Source organism: Rhynchophorus ferrugineus, unplaced genomic scaffold (genome assembly GCF_030347505.1).
Source record: "Rhynchophorus ferrugineus isolate W39M unplaced genomic scaffold, kcgeb_rfMv2 rfM2, whole genome shotgun sequence".
Taxonomy (NCBI): domain Eukaryota; kingdom Metazoa; phylum Arthropoda; class Insecta; order Coleoptera; family Curculionidae; genus Rhynchophorus; species Rhynchophorus ferrugineus.
In genome coordinates, this window is record NW_027472581.1 from 33,908,653 (window position 1) to 33,934,018 (window position 25,366).

At 32.2% G+C, this 25,366-nt stretch overlaps 1 protein-coding gene across 15 annotated transcripts in view; it reads left to right on the forward strand.

Annotated features, from left to right (window-relative positions):
* The window catches only part of LOC143190643 (disks large 1 tumor suppressor protein), a 676,624-nt gene that overhangs the window by 539,861 nt on the left and 111,397 nt on the right, over positions 1 to 25,366 (forward strand). For all 15 annotated transcript variants that reach the window (XM_076395120.1, XM_076395122.1, XM_076395121.1 and 12 more), the window contains one exon: positions 12,758 to 12,796. In XM_076395120.1, coding sequence (XP_076251235.1) covers positions 12,758 to 12,796 — 39 coding nt within the window. The remainder of the gene's footprint in view (positions 1 to 12,757; positions 12,797 to 25,366) is intronic.

Genomic DNA, 25,366 nt, shown 5'->3' on the forward strand with positions numbered 1-25,366 from the left:
CTTCGGAGTGAAATGATGGAGCCATGTCTCATCCATTGTCATATATCGACGCAAAAACTCAGGTTTATTACGCTTGATCATCTTCAAACACTGCTCCGAATCATCAACTCATCGTTGTTTTTAGTCAGAAGTGAGTTCGCGTGGCACCCACTTTGCACAGAGCTTGCTCACAGCCAAATATTCGTGAATGATATGATGTACACGTTCAGTTGATATCTTTAGAGTGTCTGCTATTTCGTCGGCAACAACCTCTTTTGGGCGTCCACTGCATTCACCGTCTTCGGTGCTCTTCAAGCCAAGTTTTTGCTTCAACTGTATTTTTTCCATTCAAAATAACAAAAGTTGCTTCATTCTGACAGCTGTCAAATTTATACACGCATGTTTTTAGCGTTAGGGCTAACTATAAAACATATGGATTTAATTCTAGTAGCGCCATCTATGTGTCATGCCGGGGACTTTTCAATTGACCTGTTACGTCTAGTTTAGTAAGACTTTTGTACTTTACTGTGTTTTTGTTTTCGAATTTAATTATATCGTTTCGTTTGGTAATCTTCTCTAATTTTTTATATAACATAAAATGAGAAATCATAAACCATTAAACATCTTTCGATGCCATTTTTTGTTAAATTGTGATAACATTTAATTTAACACTTGATTAGTTTCTACTATTACAAGTTATTTCTTATTTGGTTTCGATCTTATCTAAATTGAAGTTACTACTTATAACTCTTATGATTTAATACACCCATGATATAACAGACATCTTCTTTGTATAAAAAGTATTCAACAAAACATTTCAAACAATACAATACGCTGATTGTTGTGCCGCAGGACTTCGAACATTTTTCAATAAATCTCGCCACGGCTGCCTATCGACCGCAGATTTTCTAGCCTCGGCAAATGTTAGTCTCGTATTTTCAAATCACTTTCTACGAACTTTATACTTTTTCGATCCCGATCTTTTTCAGAGCTATTCGCTGCGTCTTTCACTCAAAATATTTCATTGGACAGGGTTCCTAATTTGTTCTTTAACTTTGCACTGGTTGCCGTATTTTAGACGACACGAAATAACTAATGCGATCTTGAGGAATGCAAGGGGAAAACGGGTAGAATGTAACTTAAGCATTGCATTGAAAGACCTCAAACTCGCAGATGTCAAACTGTATGATTGTCCATGTCTTAGAGTCATACAAGATTGGTAAATTAAACGTTCGAAAGAGGCGGATTTTAGACTTGATTATAATTTTTCGCGCACCATCTTAGAGCTCTCTAAAGCTCCTGCAGCTTGGCCGACTTTGGTTATTTAGCGGTAGATTCCACTAATCTCACTGGATCCCATTGAGTTTCCGAATTTTTTAAATTTTCAATCCATAACGCTCTACTCTGTGAAGTATATCATCAAGAAGGCTACAAGTCTCATTGATGTCACTTACGGTTCCCCCCTAACCATCATTTCCGTAATCCAACATTTGAACTTTTTAGTGCGCTTCTGCGATTATTTATCTTATATTTCACAGTTAAAAAAATGTGTGCAACCGATGGAAGGAAAAGATAAGATTTGTCAAGACTAGTAACCTGAATTTGCCAAAAATCGATTTGAAATAATAATTTTAAAGAGAATATTTGAACTTTTATAGAATTGAAGTGAGTTAGTCTTTCAAACATACTAACCGTGAAATGTGGTAGAATATTGAAGAAGATTAAGTAATAATACGAAGATTAATTAAGTAATCACCAGTTGGGAACTGGGGGAATAGTATTTTTAAAATCAAGTGCTGTTATATTTGCTAAGACTTATAAAAATTGTTTCGATGGCAAACTTACTGAAACATTTCATGATGATAATTTGAAGATATAGATACAAATGTATTTGACAGGGCTACCAAAATGTTTAGTTTACATAGTTGAACAAAATTATTAGGGACTCATATACACAATAAACAAAACAAATGAGGCCCAACCTCAAATGTTATCAACAGTGTTATTCACTTCAACACAAAAAAGGTTTACGTTACACATATTCGATGTTGCATTTCTGTTGTATCAAATTACTTTGTAATATTTGGATAAATAGAATGCACAAATTGTAATTTTGTGGTTCATCTTAATAATAACCTAGCAATACTTCATCAGGTACTGTACCAATCTGTGTTTAAACCAGTTTGAAGTTTTCCAATGAATTATTCAACTAAATATTTTCTTAGTTTATTTTACTTTACTTGATGTCAGTGACAACATTTGCTTCATACATTGCCTGTACGTAAGTATTGTTCGAAATGTTTGAAATTCCTGTTTGCAATAAGATTCATACCAGGCTGTAATAACTTGATAAAATCACATTGTTCAATCAAATATATGTCATTTACCCTTAACCCTATTTGATTTACAAGAAACCCGATATTTGATATTGGCCTTTCGTAATCTAATCATGATCAGATTTGATTCACACTTGTTGAAGGATTGAATTTAATTAATATTTTTCTCTGTATTTTGAGAATATATGGCCAGCAGTGAACAGTGAATGTTCAGTAAGTTCAGTTAGAAGCCCATTTTCTTCTGTTTAGTTGCCATTCGAATCTTGTTGAAACATATAGTGACTTCAGACACACTTGTATGACTAAACCAGTCACATTATATTGAATATAGTTTAACTTATTCTAAAGACTATTCTAACATATTTTAGAGATTATTAAATCTCACTCTATGTGTCTATTAATCAGTTCGTATGGTAGTTTGAGTTTGAGCCTACGCACTTCACTGTCATTGCGGACATTTAACTGTTTGGCTAGTGCATTGGGATGCACTAATAGTCGTTTAGAGTACTTCGCACTAGCACTTCGAATCACACTCGTTATGGGTTCTAAGGCGATATCGCGTTAAATCAGTTTTTTGGACACGTAATATGGGGCATCGACGATGACTCGCAACACTTTATTCTGGAATCTTTGGAGGATATCTATGTTAGATTTGCTAGTAGTACCCCACAGTTCAATACCATAGGTCCAGATGGGCTTAAGTATTGACTTAACCTTGACAAAACCTGGTTATCTAATAATAATTTAAAATTACGCCATATCAACCAATACATTTGGTTTAGTTTAAACCCAAGCTGTTGTTTTAAACCCAAATGCATTCCCAGATATTTAACGTTGTCTGCTTGCGAAAGTTCATGATTATTCAATTTTACTGAGGGACATGTTCTTCTACAAAGGGTGAATGTCATATGGGTAGATTTTGTCTCATTTGCTTTGATACGCCACGTTTATCACAATTCGACTTTGTTAAAATGATGTTGGAGGTTTCTTGTGGCCGATATTGGATCCTCGTGTAATGATAAAACCGCTGTATCGTCAGCATATGTTGCAACAGTAGTGTTTCTTGAGGTCGGTAGGTCATCTGTATACAATAGATAGTAGGCCAGATAATAAACCCTAGTTGATAAAAACGAGAGCGAAATATAATTTTTCAGAATAGCCAAAAAATGGTTCTTTAAGATAGCGCACTTTCTCCCGCACCACCATAGGCGTCATACATCTCAATTTCGCTCTTATGACGTAACAATAAAAAGAAAGAGGATGCAACAACTGCTAACTGGATCGTTCTGACGCCCTACCGGATCCGTCTCCTGCGAGACTTTTCGGCCTAGACCGGGCCCGGATTAGGAATTCAATTACCGGGGATTGGACCGAGGCCTGCCGCAGGATTGCCAAGACTCCGCGGCGGCGGTAGGGGAGGAGGAGAGAGGTTTGGGCCGGGAAGTCGCAAATATGGCGTGAAAGGCCAGAAAGCTCCACGTTTTCCGTATGTATGAGCAATCGGAGAAAATTGGCGATTCGCAACTGAAGGAACCGTGTGGGTTATTTGAATTCTCCCGCTCCTTTTTTCCTTCCTCTTCCTTCGGCGTTATTTTCTTTTTTTTTTTTTTCGTTCTGGCGTTTCTTTTCAATTTATCGAATCGAATATTGAGCGGTTGTTTTCCGGGACCCCGGGCAATATTCACGCGACGATCGGGAGCATATTTCCTGCCGTTTTTGTTTTCCACGCTCCGAAATTTTCAACCGGCCGTACATTCTATTTGTCGAGGGACTAAACTCGTCTATTAGGCCGGCGAGAATGATTTTTTCGTTCGTTTTTTTAGGAAAGACCTTCATTACGCGATAACAAAACCTTCCAAAGCGCTTGACCTTTTTATTTTATAAGTATTAAAGAATAAACTCCACGAAATGCCTCCAATTGTAGGAGTTCGTGCGTGTTTCTGAACTTTACTTACTCGATTTTGCTCATTAAACTTTCTAATGTTCTTTATTTCTTTTGTCTTTATTTTTCGATATTCCTTATTTAAGCTGATGATTATCACGTGACCTACATTTAATATTTCATTATCGCATTTTTTTTTAAATTAATTACATTAGATATGCTTAGTGCAATCTTAATTTACAAATTAATTTATTACTACTGTTCTGTTATATTAATACACAAGAAAGATGAGTACGGCATTAATACATCAATATGGATTTCCCAAATTAAATTAAAACTAATCTGCTTCAGGTAAAGTTAAGAATATACTTATACACTAAACAAATTCGTGTGGTTTGGTTCGCTTCAATCTTCTGATTTCCTGCGCGTTGTCCAGTAGTACTGCTTCCACGTTGGTGTGATTTAGTAATCTTATTTCATGTTCGAAGGCGAAATCTTGGATCACTTCGTGTATGCATTTGATCTCGAAGTCATCGTGCAGCTCTTCGTTGGTTACGTAGCGATAAGCATTGGTAATTAATCGTGGAACTTTGGTTTGAGTGCGTTGGATTACTAGATGGTTTGATATTTTGTGCAACCCTATACTCCATACTCCCATAGGTCCAAATTGGTTTATGATTGACTGATGAACCAATCTCGTTGATTTTAGGTCGAGGTGAGAGTATCTTTCAACTGGCCAGAACAGTGGCTTGGCTTTCAGTCTAATCTGCTCTACCTTTTGTCTAACATGATGTTTCCAATTTGTCCGACTATCGAGATGTATTCCAGGGTATTTAGCTGATTCTGCTTGAGGAATCGGGCATCCGTCAAGTGATATAATTAGGTTTTTGTCATTTCACCGCAACGCAAAATTAACATGAATAGATATGGAGCTATTACGCTGTATCCTATTTCCAGTCTCTAGTCCATTTCTAGATCTTGTTGTACACTACTTGTACTTTTTCTATAGCCTTTGCCAGAGATATATCTTTTTCCATGATAACTGTGTTGTCGACAAATGTTCCAAGAACTGTTTCTTTTATTGTTGGAATATCAGCAGTGCAGAGCAGATATAGGTGTGGTCTCAAGACACTACCCTGAGGAACTCCAGCCGAAATAGGTTTAAGTACTGAGAATACCCCTTCATGCGAGACTAATTTTTTAGTTTAAAGCAGTCGACATTAATTCCGCGGTAGCAATTTGCTCATTTTGTTGATTAATCCCAGATGCCATACCCGGCAGTATTTCTTTTCTTCGAATACCTTTTCAACAATCGCTGTTACTCTGTGCACTGGAAATCTGGTGTTTCTATAAATGTTTTAATATGTTTTAACAGCAGTTTCTCAAATAATTTTGATATCGTAGGTACCAGCGAAATAGGCCTGTAAAATCCAACGTGTTTGTTGTTCTGCTGGTTTGTCAGATTTTTTAATGATTATGGTACTTGTAATTACTATATTGATCTCTCGAAACAAAACACTGGGGAATTTTTATAAATAATTTTAAGCTTAGCCTAAAAGAAATGTTCTTCTGAGATTTATGGTCATTTTCGCCCCCGTTCATTGTAAATATGTATATTTTAATCTTCTTCTTTTGTCTTTCTTGTACCTTTTTTCTCCGACTTGTCATAAGATAAATAATTTCTAGGGTTTATTTATGGGTTAAAATGGTCATTTAAAAAAAATAAATCAGTGCAGTTATAAGGAAGGAAATCAATACCATCATCATCGTGAATTTTCTTTTTTATTTTTTTATTTTTTTATCTTTTAATTGCTTATTCATTGTTTGGTACGCTTAAATGTATTCAATATGATATTCCAGAGAAATCCTAGTATATTTTTCTATCTCTTTAAATCCAATTTACATATAAAATAGAGAAAATATATTGAAATCTATTTGATATTAGATCATTCTTGTTCATTGTAATATATCTACATGTTAAAGGAAGTATAGAGAAATATTAGCTAATTCTGTTAAAATATAAATTTATTTCTTTATTAAACTGGTTGTCAAATATGTCAAATAATTATTGCTTAAAAAATTATCTGTTTTATTTTGATATTTTGCCGTAAAAGTTCATCGTGCTTATAGCACTTTAAGAACATACCAATAAACACACTTTGAATCACGTTTTGTCGCATTTAATTTTCATATAATATATCTATAGAAAATATAGTAATCTGCCAAGTTGAACATCATTCAGGACGAATTACGTCATTATTCAATGACGATACGAAGGACATGAACATCTAGCGTAACCTGGCGTTCTATTCGTCATTTGTAAAGTTCTTGGTCTGGAAAATATAAAGAATTCTTAAATTTAGAAAAAATACTGGTTTCACGTTTCCAATACATTTTCAATGTTCGCAAAAAATTTAGATATATTTTATTGATTTTATAGACATATCCATAATTTTCAACAATACTAGGATGTAAACGTCAATTTGTTGAAAGCGAATTTCGACAACTTCTGTTTTTTTTATCGTTGGTTTTTGATCGTTTTACTTGCATTACAGAACTACGATATTGGCGCTTTCACGTCCAAATTCATCGAGTCTTTTGGCGCGAATTTAAATCTTGAGATAGAAAAAGTGTTTTTTTTTCTAAAAACTTTTATTTCCTACAAAAATAATATATTTTTAAATATATTTTTACATTACAATATTAAATTTGTTATATTAATTATAATGTTCGCCGAATTCTCATTCAATTATGGACCGATTTTCAAAATGCTTTTTTTATTCGAAAGAGTGCACTTCCGGTGTGGTCCCATCGAAACCAAGTTAGAATTTGATGGGGGGAAGGGGAGGAAATAGAGGAGAAACCTCAAATTTTAAAGGCACGTACAATGTTTTCACATATGTTTTACCTAAAATAATCAAATATTGATTCAGTGTATAAATCAGTCAGTTTGCTTTTTAAGTACTAACCATATCATATGAGACGTTGTAAAAACATTGTAGGGAACTGTTTCTATTGTGTAATGGTTAGAACGTTGATGTCACACCCGGAGGTCGTGGATTCGTTTCTCAACAGGACAGCAACTTTTTTTGTTCTAGTTTGATGGGAGCATTTGTCAAATCACCTAGACTCTGTAGCGGACTCCAGGGCCTAAAACATTCTTTATTTTCAATGATTATTTTTATTTATTCCTATTTTTTCTCATACGGTCTATACTTTTACTTGGGCTATCCATCCATTAAGTATTAATAAAGTAACTGCGTAATTTATTGAGCAAATATGTAGCACTAAAACTTAGCTTTTTAACTCTAACTAAATCAGACTTAGCTTTTTAACACAAAAAAAGTTTTAAAATAAAATATGTACATAATAATCGTTGTATTAATTAAATAAAAGTAAATAAAAAACTTATTTAACCTATTTACCACACGTACTTTATCTACTATAAACATTCAATTTAGCTTAATACCTACCTAAATTTATTTATCTATTTATAATATTATTTTAACCACTACCAGCCGATCAGTTTGATATCGGTGCCGAGCCTTAACAATACAAAAAAATAGTGTAATTTTGTGACTTACACACAAAATTAAATTACGAACAAAATATCTAATTTATTGCTCGGTACTGATGTCTTGATTCCTAATACGCCAGGGAGCGTCAAGATTGTTCCTCACTTTGTTTTGACATGTTTGCATATCATTGATATTAAATTTGTTTCATCAACCTCGTATTTGCACATCAGAGGTCTACACCAGCTTCAAACGTTTATTTATATAATAACAATTTGTTATGAATTAATAATTCGGATCATCGTCCAAGCAACCACTACATTTTTTATCCTCATTTGTAAAAATAAAGCAATGAATAATTAATTTAACTTCAAAAATCTCTTAAATTAGGATTCTCAGATTGATAACGCCAAATGAATATTGTTTTTAATTTACATAATCTTACTCGAAACTACTTTATTCCTTAAATAAATCCCGAAACCTGGATGTTCAGCTTGGCGGCAACGTTCTTCTCTACACGGATTCTTAATTAATTTTTTTGCCGAATAAAGCCGAATCCCATTTCGTTCTACAAATATAATGGCGGCGTTTTCTCACATTCAGCGCGAATATTTGTATGAGGTCCCCAGTTACACTTGCAATTTACATTTTTATACGGGCCTAAGCCCTTTTCCTCGGCTGGTATGGCGTTATTTAAGTTCGTCCCTAGTTATGCTACACCGTAAAATTAGCATCGTTTCATAATAAACACATTCTGATGTTTAGTTTTTCAGTTTCGCCATTTAGTTACGTTGTGGGTTGCTCGTTGTCTGAATAGTGAACGAGAAGGGTATAGAAAAAGGGTTTCTTTTGTTATTATATAGGTTTTACTTTTTTTATTTTCTAATGTAATATCGCATCAATATGTCCTAATAATATTTTACTTGTTGATTTGCCATATTTATTACTATAGTTACATGCTATATTATACAAGTGCTTGCATGTATGTTGCTCGAATGTTTAGTAATAAGGCCATTTTAAACTGTTTCAACATCGCGGTTTCATTGCTTGCGATATAAGAAAGAAGTGTTTTTTTTGTGCTGTGTTGTGACTGGTAATTAAAAGTCAGTTGTGACTGGTAATTAAATCAACTTTTTTTTTTATTTAACCTCTCTCTACAGATCTAGGCTAGGTATAACATATATCTAGGAGGATATATCGGTCCTCCTTAGTCTCTAATGTAATAATGTTTATGTGTTAACACTAATGTATTCTATTAAATGTACCTCACTACACATCTCTACAGAACATCAAATGGTTTAATTGTTTTGATAGAGTTTATGTCCTGTTCTGATGTTATCCAGGAGTTGTAATACCTGGATATTAACATGAAAATGGAGTCTCTCCTCATGTCTCCTTGTGATTCTTTTGATTTCCTGAGTGACAGCCGATGTCTGTGTGCACCTATAGTATTTTTCAGAACTTTGTTCTTAAAAACGTTGAATAAATTAAATTGAATTGAGAAAATTTGAATTTAGTATGATCATATAGGTTTCAATATTTATATTGTAGCGACCTTGAGCCATGTCGAATTTTACATAGTAGAATAACGGTCTACAAAATACCCAGAAATATAATCCCAGATGTTGAACACGGGCGGGGTGCCAGCAGCGCCAACTAGAACCCGATAACGAATAGCTGGCAACCCCAACTAATACATTTTCCTATATCTGAACTGCAGTTCTTTCTCTTTTTCTTTTTACGTTTTCCTTGCAGCGAGGCTTTAGAGAGATTCTTAGCGTTGTTGCTATATGGAATTATACTATTATTTATTATTGTTGGTACTTGGTCGATATAATTATACGTGAACTGCACATGCACAGACTTACTTTACTTAATTTTTATTTTCCAGATTTGGATCCAATCATTTATGTTGTCAGTTGCCTGTTGTAATTTTCTTGTAGCTTCTTCGCTATTGTCTCCGACAGCAAGAATCGAATTTTCATCAGCAAATACATGTATACAGTAGGTAATGAATTGACCCTAATGCATTTCCCTGGGGAACCACCTGTTTTAGCTTCTTTTATTGTAGAGCAGGCTTCCTATTATTTGACTTTAAACATTCTGGCTGTAATGTAAGATTTTAATAATTCAGTATGTTGTTTCGGTAATATTTATATCGGTATACTTTATCGGTAATACTTTATTGAATATGCTTTTTTATCTTCATAGTTTGTTTATGTAATAAAATATTTTACGAAATGAAAAACTTGTTTATTCTCGTTTTTTTTTGCGAAATTGACCAGGCCTCCAAATTAATAAGTTTAATCTAGATACATATACTGACTTCATCAATAATTTATTTAACATTAGTAACAGCAACATCATGTTACACAAGAAACCGAGCAGATCATACTCAATATTAAACAATTGTTCTTATACATTCTCCCAACTTAATCTAAGATCAATGATTTTGATTTTCTCACCAATAATAGAGCCTATATGGATTCAAATAAATATTATAAATAAAAAAGACGACTAACAGACACATAACCTAATAATAATTCAGCGTCAAACAATTATTTCACAAATATGTGGTACTGAAACTTGTACAATCTACTAAAATGGTAATCCAAATATATTTTGTTACTCTATAATGATGCGTAAGCTTACGTCTCTATTTAGAGACGATTCAGATTTAGAAATAATGAAAAATATGTATTGAAGTTTTAACGCATCCACCATATAGTCTAGAATTCTCTCCATATGATCATTTAATTTAATTTTTGTCTGATATTTATACCAACCATTTCAAATCAGAGGTCGAAGTTTGTCATCGTATTGACTATCATGGTGTTATTATACTTCTAGAATGATGGTAAAATTATACGTGGTTTTTCCAATAGGGATTATTTTGTTGAGAGGAAATTACCTTAAAGAAACATATGATGTTCTATAATTAAAAGTTAAAAACGTGCATTACTTTTTCATACGGCCTGAGCCATCCCATTATCTAAAATTTAAACGTCCGCTTAGCCGCTGATAATCGCGTTGTTTAAATTGAGGGGAACGTTCGTTATAAACTGTTAAATGGGCGATTTAAAATTAAACCTCAATCTTAAAAGTTATTGCCACCATCTCTCTTTATAAGCTCGCCGTTTTGATTTTGTCTGTAAAATTGTTCAGTCATGTGGTGGGGAATTTTCATCGTTGCCATTTAACATTTAACGTGGAAATAATAAAAAGATCGGCAAGATAGAAAATTGGAAATGTTTAATATACATTCTATTAAATGTAGTGTTACTATTTAAATAAAACACCTTGAAGTTTAAACTCGTGGTAACCAAAATTTCATGCTTTTAAAAACATATTTCAATAGATACGTTTAGTACATTCTTAATTATAAATTCATTTATTACTATACTATTTAAATAAAACACCTTGAAGTTTAAACTCGTTGTAAACAAAATTTCATGCTTTTAAAAACATATTTCAATATTACGTTTAGTACATTCTTAATTATAAGTTCATTTATTACTATTTTTAATTTCTACTTGGATCAATTCGCATGGAAGAATCCATAAACATAGAATTTGTGGTTAAAATAATTAGTTTTCTATCTTTTCGCCACGATACAAAATTAGGATAGATTGGTTTCGGGTTATTAAGCTGTATTTCCCTAGGAAATATATCTTGGATGTGTAGATTTTGTTGACTGCTATATAACTATAACTACATTTTTATAGTTTATTAATAACAGTAATCAGAATAGAAATATATCTTTTGCCATGATGATTGTGTTGTAAGCAAATGTTCTAGGAATTGATAATTGCATTGTTGGGATATCGACTGTGTGTAGCAGATGTAGGAATGACCCCAAGACATGTGTAACTCCAGCTGAAATATGTTGAATGAATATTGAGAATGCCTCTTCATGGGACATTCTAAATTTTCTTTCGAAGAAAAATGCATTTAAGCAATTTGTTCTTCTTGTTTTATTTTTTAGAGGTTACATTTCATCGTTCGGGATATCTCAACTCTATGAAGGCCAGGAGTGAACTACGTTTATAACAATACTTTCAAGGAATTTTGTTATAGTAAATCGTTTAATCATAATCCACTATTCACATCTTTTCTCTTTTTATTATTACTTTGGACTTTGGATATTTTTTAAAATATTTTCACTACGTTGATAATATCCTTATATCTGCCTTCGTTCATTCTACAGAAGCTTCAATAGAATTAAGATTTTTTTTGTGATATTTCACTAATATATTAATTCCTTATTACTCATATTACGAGTCTTGTCTGTATATTTTATTTCAGAACCAAAATAATGAAGGTATTAAGTATTATCATTCATAGTTGTTTTATATGTAAAAGACATTTTAAGTGATTTAATCATAGCCTATATCGATCACCCATAATCTAATGTCCAGATTGTAGAATCTCATAATATACAGCTTTTAATTTACATGCTTTTAGTCTCAACGTTAAACATGTCCAAATGTTCATTGTAATGACTGATAGCGTAACAGAATTAAATAACAATCGCTCACCAAAATGCACCAAACTAATTTCTATAACCACTACGCCAATATAATTGGATGTAAAAATGGCATCTTAATGTAATTAATTTTAATAACCCAATATTTAACATATTCGATGATTCATTGACTTATTTTTAAAAAGGAAACAATATTTACAGTTTAATATAAGGTTAACATAAGTAATAAAATAGTTGCCCGTTGTAATTAAATAAGATATAAACTATACAATTAATTAATTAATAACGTATATTAATCAAATTAAAACAATGTTCATGCTTCTCGGCTTCAGGACTGAGTTGGAATGAAGTTGAGGCAGTTTGTTGAATTAATGAAGTGTGTAACTCGTAGAGTAATTGTAATGTATATTACTGCGGTCAGAGTTTTTGTTTATGTTCTATTCGATAGCCTTCGGGGTATGCTCAGTTCTCGATGTTCGATGTTGTTTCAATAAATTTAAATTAAGCACTGATACGTCATGTTAACAGCAAGATGAATGAACGTATTTATTTGTTTCAGGCTCATTCACCTCTATTGGCATCGGCTGATAATAAACCAGTAAGTATCAATGAATGCTATAAGTTTTGCAACTATTAACTATAACTATGCTATAACTAATGCTATAAGTTATGGATGCAACATGGATCTATCACATCACTCCGGAATCAAAACGTCATCTGAGTGGACAGCAACTGATAATAAGGAGGTGCCGAAAGAATATCGATACCGAAAATATAATATATATTTTTTTCATAAAATATCGATGTTTATGGCCCATATTTTTTTGACCGATATAGTGATATTTTTGTAAGCCGATATTTTTCGATATTTTTTTTAAATTACAAAAAACAAATAAAAAACTTAATTATTTTTAATAATTCATTTTGGTTAATTTTAAAGGGATAAAATCTTAATGTTGTTTGATTGTGAGGGTTTGTTAAAAATGCCAATTTATATTGCAAAAAATTATCGATATTTATTTCTCCGATATATCAACCTTATCCAATGCGTCCGAAAGCACAGCAATCGGCTGGAAAGGTTATGACCTCGGTATTTTGGGATGTACATGGTGTAATATTCATCTACTTAATAGTTCAAGAGCTTAAGACCGATATTGCAAAGAAACGAAAAAAGTCAAACAAAACTAAACTTGAAAACTACTTAAGTTGAACTTCGAATTGTTTCTACAACCCCTGACTTGGCTCCCAGCGACAACTGGCTGTTCGCAGATCAAAAGAAAAACAACTGAAAGAAATTTCGCTCGAATGAAGAGGTTATTGCTGTCGTTCTACAAAAATCCTATTGAAATGTTAGAGCGGTACTGGAATAATTATGTGGCTCATTATGGAGATTACGTTGATGAATAAAGCCAATTTTGAACAAAAAACGAGGTTTCTTTATTGCGCCCGGGAATTTTCAGCCCATGTATTATATGTTACTTCTCAGTTGATTTTCACGTTAGCGAGTGGATCTACCGATCAAAAAATACCTACATTTGTATGAATTATAAATAGTAGTAAAGTATTAAACCAGTCATTGCCTACAAATTATTGTTCACTGTTTAATACATTATATTATTATCGCTGTTTGATAGCTGTGGCTGGTAGTTTTAATCAGTATTGAACATGTTTCAAATGTCACAAAATAAATTTCCATAAATATCTGACAACCAACCAAAATGACGACCCTTTATAACAGTGAAGCTATTAATTATAGTGATATTTAATATAGGAAAATAAAATTTTATTTTTGCTATTTCCTCGTAATTATTCCGTACTTTCTTACCACATGAGCCTTCCCTGTACTACCACAAATATTTCAACAAAAATTAGCCAAATCGGTCCAATCGATGTCTTGTTTTACCGATACTAACGAACAGCAAATTATTTTTATACATATAAAAAATATACCTTTTATTCCAAAAATATCTTTGATAATCTATCAAATCTATCTTCTAATCTAATTTTTGGTCACAGTAGCAGCTTAAGCTTAATAGAATCGCATCGCTTAAGAATATTTTTCTTTGAAACCCATGCTACTAAGCAAGTTTTATTGAACATCTGGTTCCAAATGTTTCATAAATATTCACGGCTTGAGTTATCGCTGTCTGAGCAACACAATTATCTAAATTTGAACGTTCGCGAGACCGCTGATAAGTATATTGTTTAAATTCGGAGAATCGTGAATTATAAACTGTTAAAATGGACGATTTAAAATTAAACCTCAATCGTAAAAAGTTATTTCTACCGTCGGTGTAATTTTAGGCTGTGAAATTATTCGGCCATTCGATAGGAAATTTTCACCGTGGTCATTTAACATTTACAGTGGGAGAGAACAAAAGAAAAACTAGCACTGGAAAGGATTGGATTATTTTTATTGGCTGCTCTATAAATCGTTTAACGCATGTTTCGTTTGATTATCGGGGATTTTGTTTAAAAGCCTTGTGTAATCAAAATAATACAAACTCAATTATATTTTTACTATTTTACGTGAGGATTTTTCGTATTAAAATTAATTGTTTTTAATCAAAACATTGTTTTTGAGGCCAGTGGAAACCTTTTCACACTAAGCTTTTATTAACACTGGTATATATTTATTAAATTTATGTAGTAATAGTGACTGGTCCGTAGTTTATTTATAAGATTTAAAACAAATTGAAAAAATCTTATATCTGCTAAAAGCTTGTTCTTATCTTGAAATAATATTAGATTTTTACATACTTTTAATTTCAATACTTTTAATAGCTTTTTTAAATAAATTTACACAATTTAACATTAAACAATTAAATTACAAATATATCACTAAAATATTTAAATTCAAAATTCAAAAATTCTTATCCTAAAAATCCTGAAAAAATTATTGTGGACAAAGAAGGCACATTATTCTACTTCTTTTCGAATATTGATAATGTATTTGAATATACTTATCGACTAGGCAAGCAGATTAATTCGTTATCACCACAAAAGTTGTACATTTTTTAACTGTCTATCGGCATACTATTTGAAATACTTATTTGAAGTTATTTCTATTGTTTCATAGTTCCAATAGTACTAGGATAATCTGAAGGTAATCTGTCTAAAATTATTATTCAGGTACATTGTTTAAAATTAAATAAAATCATCTAATAATCATTTTTCATTCGAAATCCCAAGCCTTACATTTTTTGTTAGTGTCAAATTTAAAAAATTACACCTGCATGGTCTATAAACGTTTACAGGAATAATGAATGAATCTTCCATATAAAAGGTAGAACTGACAACACCGCCTGGTTGGGTATTTAGTACGTTCTATTTGCAGTACATATTGCTTATAAATTTTAACTTCATATACTTCTCCATATAAAATGTATTTTGCCAGATCTTATTATTACTTATAATTCACTCTTTTCCCTATAGTAAAAATATATTTTCTGTGTTATTTAAATTCTTTAACATTTTCATAAATTCTACTATTCAATATTATTGTGAATAGCCCTGTGTGTAACATACATTCTTAATATAATCTCGGTAGGTTTTTCCTGTGGTATTATATGAGAAACTGTGAATTGATGTATTACGAACATTTATGCAGTGCGTTTTATCTTGTGACTATTGTTAGCTAAAGTTGTTTTAACATTAGTTAATCAACAACAGAAATCAACATAACAACAATAATGAATCAGAAATATCACAAGAAGAGTGCGAAGGTTAATTACGCAAGATCATGCAAAACAAGGTCTTATTTTAAATAGTATGATCTGTCCATGTCCATTTTCATGGTATGTGGGTCATGCTATCTGGGTGAATACAAGTAATTGCCAGAACTGAATGTTAGATCTTGGCAAATGAGATCAATATCGTAGGAACATGTACATTTTTTAGTTGCAAGTCGATTTGTACATCATTTCTACTAAATAGATGCAAAAGGCAATACATGTTAGAATTAGGTCAATTACGCAAAATCATGCAAAACAACGTATAAATTATATTTAAATAGTATAGTATGTCCATGCCCATTTTCATAGTATGTGGATCATGCTATCTGGGTGAATACAAGTAGTTGCCAGAACTGAATATTATATCTTCGTAAATGAGATCAATATCTTAGGAACATGTACATTTTTTAGTTGCAATTGGATTTGTACATCATTTCTACGTTAGGGTAAATGATATGGCTCGGTGAATGGAGGTAAAACGAAATGAAATAGTGGTGTTTACATTATGTGACCGTTATTTATTGGCTATATAAAAAATGTGAAAAATACAATTAGATAAAACGGATGGCAGCGGTGTTACCTGGAGACAAGGCTTGGGCAGTCGATGGTGGCACGTCATGGCAATGAATTGGAAATAACGAAATGAAAACAAAATTTAATGAGGAACAAATGTTTGAATGAATGTAATATAGAAGGAATTTGAAAAGGAATAGGAATATTGAAGGTAAAATCGAAAACGAATCTAATTAAAAATATTGAAAATTTTGAAAAAAAAATATAAGGGCCACGTAAAATACACCATGTTACACGTACCCTCAATTCACGAGTCCAACCCAATTTTGCGAAAGATCACGTCGGGGTCACCACTTTAGGGTAAATGATGTGGCTCGGTGAATGGAGGTAAAACGAAATGAAACAGTGGTGTTTACATTATGTGACCGTTATTTATTGGCTATATAAAAAAATGTGAAAAATACAATTAGATAAAACGGATGGCAGCGGTGTTACCTGGAGACAAGGCTGGGGCAGTCGATGGTGGCACGTCATGGCAATGAATTGGAAATAACGAAATGAGGAACAAATGTTTGAATGAATGTAATATAGAAGGAATTTGAAAAGGAATAGGAATATTGAAGGTAAAATCGAAAACGAATCGAATTAAAAATACTGAAAATTTTGAAACAAAAAATATAAGGGCCACGTAAAATACACCATGTTCCACGTACCCTCCATTCACGAGTCCAAACCCAATTTTGCGAAAGATCACGTCGGGGTCACCACTTTAGGGTAAATGATGTGGCTTGGTGAATGGAGGTAAAACGAAATGAAACAGTGGTATTTACATTATGTGACCGTTATTTATTGACTATATAAAAAAATGTGAAAAATACAATTAAATAAAACGGATGGCAGCGGTGTTACCTGGAGACGAGGCTTGGGCAGTCGATGGTGGCACGTCTAAACCAAACGATGCTTGAGCACTGAATGAATCGAAATACTCTTCAATAACATCCTAGATAATCGTCTCGGGGCTGCCGCCAGCTATTCGTTATCGGGTTCTAGTTGGCGCTGCCGGCACCCCGCCCGTGTTCAACATCTGGGATTATATTTCTGGGTATTTTGTAGACCGTTATTCCACTACTAAATACACGCAAAAGGCAATACATGTTAGAATTAGGTCAATTACGCAAAATCATGCAAAACAAGGTATAAGACATATTTAAATAGTATAGTCTGTCCATGTCCATTTTCATAATATGTAGGTCATGCTATCTGGGTGAATACAAGTAGTTACCAAAACTGAATATTATATCTTCGCAAATGAGATTAATATCGTAGGACATGTACATTTTTTAGTTGTAAGTCGATTTGTACATCATTTCTACTAAATACATGAAAAGGACAATACATGTTAGAATTTCACAACAAACATGTAGTATGCCGAAAAAATGTTGATAATGATACCGTTTCCATTCGCCAAGCCAAATTTAATAGATTCATGAATACGTAGAATGAAGGTAACAACAAGATGAAAGAAATTGACAGTTTTTTTGTATTTGGCATGGATCTTTATCCAACATAGCCTGGAATTTTCCACGTGCACTTTTTTGTGGCCGGTATGTTCCGCTTTTCATATAAAAAATGCGATACTTTTCTGTTACTGTTTTCTTAATAACAATATACGCGAGTAATTAAAATATTTTAAAGATAGTAACAGTTTAAGTTTATGTTATGGGAAATGAAAAACAATGATGCACAATTCTTCTGAGTAATTAGAATACATTGTTACGTATAAGTAGTAACTCTTAAGTATTTAAGTTTCATATTATTTTAGTATTTTTGAGTTTTATTCAATATTGAACTGGTGATGAAAGGAAGTTAAGAGGCGACTACATTTTTAAAATAAAAATAGAATTCTAAAATATATAAAATAATTCTGAAAATTCTAGGAATTAATAAAATCTGGTTCCTGTAGAGATTTAAATAATTTGACTTAATGGTATATAGGACATTTTTCAACCATTATGCGATGATGATGACCTTTTACGAAATACCACGTTGTGTTTTTAGATATACAGATAAATGTTAAACTATTCTTAATAATCAACAAGCTCGTAAAGACTAAATATAGAACATTGATTGAAATTATTTTTTAATATGTGTATATTAAAGGATTAAATGAAACTATAATTACTTATACATTATTTAAGGAACATTCTAAATATAGACTGAAATATTTATTCTGCTTGAACAACTACAAATAATTAGTTATTAATGCATGAAGCATTTTATTGGCACGTGATGAAAAATCGCTAATCGCACGCTATTGTTTTAGATTGTAGACTATTTCAGTTCGTACATAAGGAAATTTACTTATCTTAAAATAGTGAACAGCGATGTTGCATTAACTTTTGCCAAATCCGTTACATAAAACGATATTTGGTACAGTCATATGGTTCTCCATAAAAAAATCCAGTCAGGTACCTATATTTAGCGGTAACAACGGTACAAACAGTGAACATAATTCATAATCGACATTATTTCTCGACGAACCTAAACAATATCGAGCGACTTTTGATTCAGTTCTTGGCACTGACTCAAAATACATAAGTCTGGATCGAATGAAGTCGTCGGGAATTTTCAGTCTCAGTATTGGAGTCATCCGCGCTATATAACCGCACGTGTATATATAAATGTATAATTTTTACCCAACTTTTATGCAATAGTGTCGCCCGTTGATCGTTGACAAAGTCCGTTTCGGTGATGATAATTTAGTTCCAATCAGTGCTTACCAGCCACCTTTAGGCTGGAAATCAACTTGAGTGAGATTTATCCGCGTTGATTGTAATAAGTGGAGTTTCTGTAAAAATAGCCGTTACGTCGCGTGTATCTGGATAAATCTGGAATATCTTATTGTAGATCTTTATACAGGAGGTTTTAGAGACTTAATTATTATTTAATTTTAATTGTGCTGTGTTGTAGGAAAAAGTAATGCGATTTATTGGAAAGAATTTTACGCGAGTTTCCTTGCACTTGCATCGATATCTTTTGTTATCTTTATTGAATGATTTATATTATGAAGACAACTTATAGTAGACCAGATAATATTCTATAATCAGCTAGCAACGGGAGTAATCTAAATTTGTTAAGTTTCTTATCTGGATTGCATTCACAGTCTAAAACATAACCTTTATTTTTAGAAATGTGATTTATATTAAATCTTTTAATAAAACTTCAAATGAAAAAATGTTGAATATTAGGCCTTTTGATTAATTTTAAAGGATTAACTCGCTTGAGATTTACAAATAGCATAGTTTGAAATATCCGCTCTAAGAAATATAATAATAATATCTATATATAATAGGGTATGTTTGTAGGGTTAAGGGCGTTTATTATGCCAAAAATCTTGGAACAATTGCTGCTATCTGATATATTTGATGATATCTCCATCATTTTATTAATGAAATCAAGTTAAAGAATGATTGTCATAAGTAATGGAAAAAATGCCTCAAAACTGAGTTCAGCAAATGAACTACCTCGAAATGATACGCGACAGTCAATTTATTAAAATTGTTTTTCGGAAATAATCGAATTTATAAATTCAAATATGAATGGTTTTTACATAATGGGTCTGACTTTTTAATCTTTATTTTTCATATTCTACTAAAAAGAGTAAAAATTATGAGCAAATCATTTTTTACTTGCATAGTATTTTTTGTTTGATATTTTAAAGTCTCCTATTTACCAACGAGGATTTATCGGGACCGGACCTACAGTTTAACGTGGGCTTCGAACCAGGGTCCTCGGCATTAAGCCTACCGACTGGCCAGTAACCAACTTAGAGACTATCCCAGAAGACATCCGGTCTCACCCGGCCTGGTTACTGACGTGACTGGGATGGTTATTCCTTGTAGGATTTTTTACATATTGTCTAAGAAATTTACAATTAGAATTACAGAACATAAATTACATCCATGCCCCCGCGGAATTTGATTCCGCGATTATTGCAACAGTAGGGGGACCGTCCTGTCGCCTTAAATAACGAAGTAAAATTCGTAAAACTGCACTGTTATACTTCAGAGAAACACATTTTAATACAAACTTTTCTTTTATATATTTTTTGTAATTAATAATTAAGACTTAATATGTTTTAAGATCAGTAATCTGTCATCATGTGATGCACCATCTACCCCAAAACTTTTTTCCACCACTTTATATTCTGTTGAAAGCGCGCCCCCTGTTGTGTGTTGCCCCTAGTTATCTAGAATGTTTTCCGACATAAACAACGAAACTCTTCCATGCTTTTCAGCTTTTAACGTTTCAATACGCACCTTAGGAAATGTCTTGCAAATTTATTTAAAGCATTCTCTTCCCTTGTCCAACACATTGGCGAACTGTTTTATCATACCTAAGTTGATACGTAGCATTGTAGGTATAATGTTTTCTCTATTCTAAAAATTGCTCATCATTACTTACATTAGCTGTACGAACAATTAAGGATTCTCGCAAGGGCTATACTTCTAAGCCTTTGGAGCTCGCTTCGCTCTACTCTCCCACAGACAAATAAAGCAGGAGTATTTTGTGTATATGATTTTCCGGTCAAGTAAAAAGTTAATAAATCAACACAGAGCGATTATGATGTTCTTTATAATTAATTTTTTCGGAACCAATTTAATATTTTGATATTCACAGTGAACCAAAGAAACACAAACAATAGTAATTCGTCTAAAGTGTCGGTTTAAAATGTTAATTATTTTAAATAGAAAATATTTCAAAAATATTTTTTTGTTCGGTCTAATAATAATTATGAATGAAGTAGCAATTATTTACAAATATTTACAGGTGTATTATTCATTAAAAACTATCTCTACTATACGCTAGACGTAAGTAATCGCAATACTTTTTTCTAATCTCATTGTTACTTATCACCAAGTTACCGAAACAGATTAACTGTTGATAGATAATTATTGATCAAATACCAACACATTTAACTAAACATGTTTACAGAACTCCTTCGCCATCCTCGTACATTAGTTTCACGTTGATGCTGACCGATAGACGGATAATTAGTAAACAAATAACACATTGAAAACAAGCTCGTGAACAGTGAAATCGGACGTTACTTGGCAAAACTCGTGGATAATTACATAGCGTAGAGTCGGGCGTGTTCGACGGCTGCCTTTCGCGAAGCTTTTTTTCAGACTGTGCACAGTGATTGGATAATAAATGGGTTGTGGTCTGAAGCCGAAAATACCTGGTTTGGATGCAGTGAGTATCATCGGATTCTGTAATAATTATGATGTTTAAACGGATATGTTATATACCGTTCTCATTTTGTTCCATTGTAATTACTTCATTATTATAATTTGAAACATCAAGTTTTAACGATTTCTAGAATAGCTTCTCAGTTTTTATATTATTAAAAATCTACATGGTGTTGCATTTATTTACCATATATTACTTTTATATAAAAATTCAAGAAAATATGTTTATTACCTGGTTTGTTTTGTAACCTTATAAGTACTTGCTTGTTATGTCAATGCACCATTTGATACTTGTTGAGAATATTACTGATATTAGCTGCTGTATTACTTTGCTAATATTTTCAATAAGTTCACGGAGTAGTGCAATGAAACATAAGAACAAAAATCTGACTGTGAATGTTTTTTTTTTCATTGTTATTAGTTTATTATTTATTTCTAACTAGTTTTAACTTTTTACTCAAAATTGTTTACATCAGTTCTTTATATTCATTTATCTTGAATACTCCTACTCTTTGAGGATGTGCCACCATCTTCATACTACATGTATTTAAGCGAGACCACATTAGATAAGTAGTCTAAACACTTGACGGATTTATAAATTTCAAGATATATAGTAATTAATTAACAATAAACTAAGTCTAAAGGTGACCTGAAATATAGTGTTATCACGATTGAATACAACTATGCATCTTCTTCTAGATTTAGAGTTCTGAGTAGGGAGTTATTTTTTGCTTTCTAATGTCGTGTTATATATCTGCAAGAATACATCCTTCATAATTATTTCAATGTGTAGCCCATGGCTTTGACGCTTGCTTGGTCCTTCAACTGTTAAGCTATTTGAAAGTTATTTGAGATTGAGAATTGGGGCTGGGATTTCGTTGTCTTCAAAATATTTGGCCCTTCAGTCTGTTCTTCATCATTAAAGTCTATGTTAAGTGTATCTGATGAGCCTCTGCAGTAGATTTCTTTGAATCAAACTACAAAACTAATGAATATCGACAATGCAATCTTGATCAATAATCCTAAATTGAAAACCATTTATGTAGAGAAATGTCAAAACTATGTAGTTTAAGAAAAAAATTAGATTATTAATACTTGTTACAATGTTTTGACTTATTACAAGGCATTTTACCAATACATATCGCTGATTAAAATGCACGAAAGCACTTAACACACTCAGTCTTTAGAATTATGTGATTTATATGTAAAAATAAAAATAAATGGACACATATTCCTGAATTTGATGTTCATTATATTCTTTATCAAATATATTATCTCCGGCGTACATATATTTAGTGTAAAATGTTATTGTTTGTTAACATTAATACATTAACATTTAAGAGTTGCGCAATGAGAATAGGGTGATAATAATAGATACACAGATATAAGTAAATATAGAAAATAAATCTGAATGTGGTTGGTGCAATCCCCATCAAACTAGCAGAAAGAAGTGATCGTTCGTATATTTCCAACACCATCCTGCTCAGCACGTTCCTATTCCGGTCATTTGTCATCCCGTTTTTCAATTCGAAAACGATTACCTCTCAAATGTCGCGCATCTTTTTTCCTATCGGACCTAATGGTAGTTTAATGGTGGTGGCGCCCCCTATCGTTGACAGACGGAGACACGACCGACCGACGAAGATAAAGATAAAACGGTCTTTTTCCGTGGCCGTTTTCGGTTTTTCCTGCGCACATTACCCGAGACCTGATGGCGAACGGGCTTCACCGAAATAAAGGTCGGCCTGTTACGTTTTTTCCTATCGCGTTTTTTTGACATTCATGCAGATCGCTAAAAATACTTTTGATTTCTATTGGCTCCAGTATGTCCTAATAATTATTAAGCTAAAGATTTGGATATTCTAAGACATTGCTGCTATTTTTAGTCACATGATCGAAAAAAACCCGTAAGATGGTCTGTCATTGTTGATCTTGTGAAAAACTAAATAGGTAAGATCAAGAACTGAAATATTTTTTTAAATTCTTTTATCCAATCATTCCTTCAACCAAAATTAATAAAATGTTATGTATGCATTTGGAACATGCCTTTTTATCGTTGTGGTAACTCAATTCCGTTAAGTGTAGAAAGTATTGTTTTTAGATACTTAAAAATTATCTAGCAGCAATAAAACAAGCTATGTTCTCTAACTTCTTGAAAAAGTACTACTTTTTAATGTCACTCTAGCAACAATCCCTTCTTTACAAAACTCGTAAACTTACCACTATCTTAACGCAGAAATATTCAACTGTTTTAGTTTGTATCTAAAGTGACACTCCAGAATAAGGTAAATAGGGCGAATATTTCACGAAGTGTCACTTTTTGTGTTTTTTGAGTTGTATGGGAAAGTACGCTATTTTAGCAAAATGTTACAAATACAATAAATTTAGAAATATAGAATAAAACAAATAAAAATAGAAGAGAAATGAACAAAGATTGGACAAGGTATGGGAGTAAATTAAAGTATACTGAGAGAAAGTGGTCCGTAATAAGGAAAAGAAGATTGAGACACATGACCTCCAAACGAGAGAAAAAAATACAAATGTCATACATATAATCAAGAATAATATTATGTCAATAGAGTAGCAGGAAACGGAAAATGTGGAATCATTGCAAAACAACATGTTGAAAATTGTAAAACAAATGGGAGATATCGCGAAGAATGAGTGAGTGAGTGAAGTTAAAAGCATGATAGAGAAGGAAAGTAGTAGTAGGAAGTAGGCCTTAAGATTAAAATGTAAAAATAAGTTGAGAATATTAAAGGTAATAATTGAAAAACCAAAATTAATGAAAGGTATGTTATATCTAATAAAATCAAAAGGATAGGGAAATCGAGCGATAATTGTATATAGAAAATTGATCATCATTAATGAAGGCGGGCAAATATTAGGATAAAACAGGAACTGGGCATAGACCGATACTTTCTAAAGTACCTAGACAGCTTCTCTAGGAGCAGCGATGCCCCTTCATGAAGTTAAGCTAGGCTTTCATTCTTTCATCGCTGTATCATGTTAGATATAATTTACGAACAAGATCTATTATTTAGCACTCCAAAAAATCCTACTAATAATCTTTTTGGTCTATTTCCTTCAGGTTCATACAACTTTTTGTTTGGACTCCGAATAATAGTGATAGATCCACCTCAATTATACTGATGCACCTAATGCACAACATCTTTATAAATTTACTCACATTTTTTAAAAGAAATACCGTAAGGAAATCAAATCAATCCACGATCTTAATAGCCCCATCTCTTATTGCACACAACACTTATTGAACAACCTATTGTACAACATATATTTCTATAAACTTGATAAAAACGTGGACAAATTGCACATGAGTATATATAGATATATATGGTATTAACTAAAGAAATGTAGCTGGTGATTTAAAATATAAGATAAGTTTTTATATAGGCCGAATATAAAAGGCGAAAAAACTTGATCCAATGGAGCAGGGTCCATTAGGAGTTCAGGCCAAGAAAGGCTTTTAAAAAATTGAATTCGGTTCTTTTTGTTGCAAAACTTTCCATTTGGGAACGAGAGTATTTAGCGACGATGACAAAGAAATAACTTTTAAATGGACACATTGGGTACAAAAATTGCTCGAAATGTGTATAATATTATATACATAAATTTGAAAGTTTCCAGAAAGCTATTAAGCCGACGAAA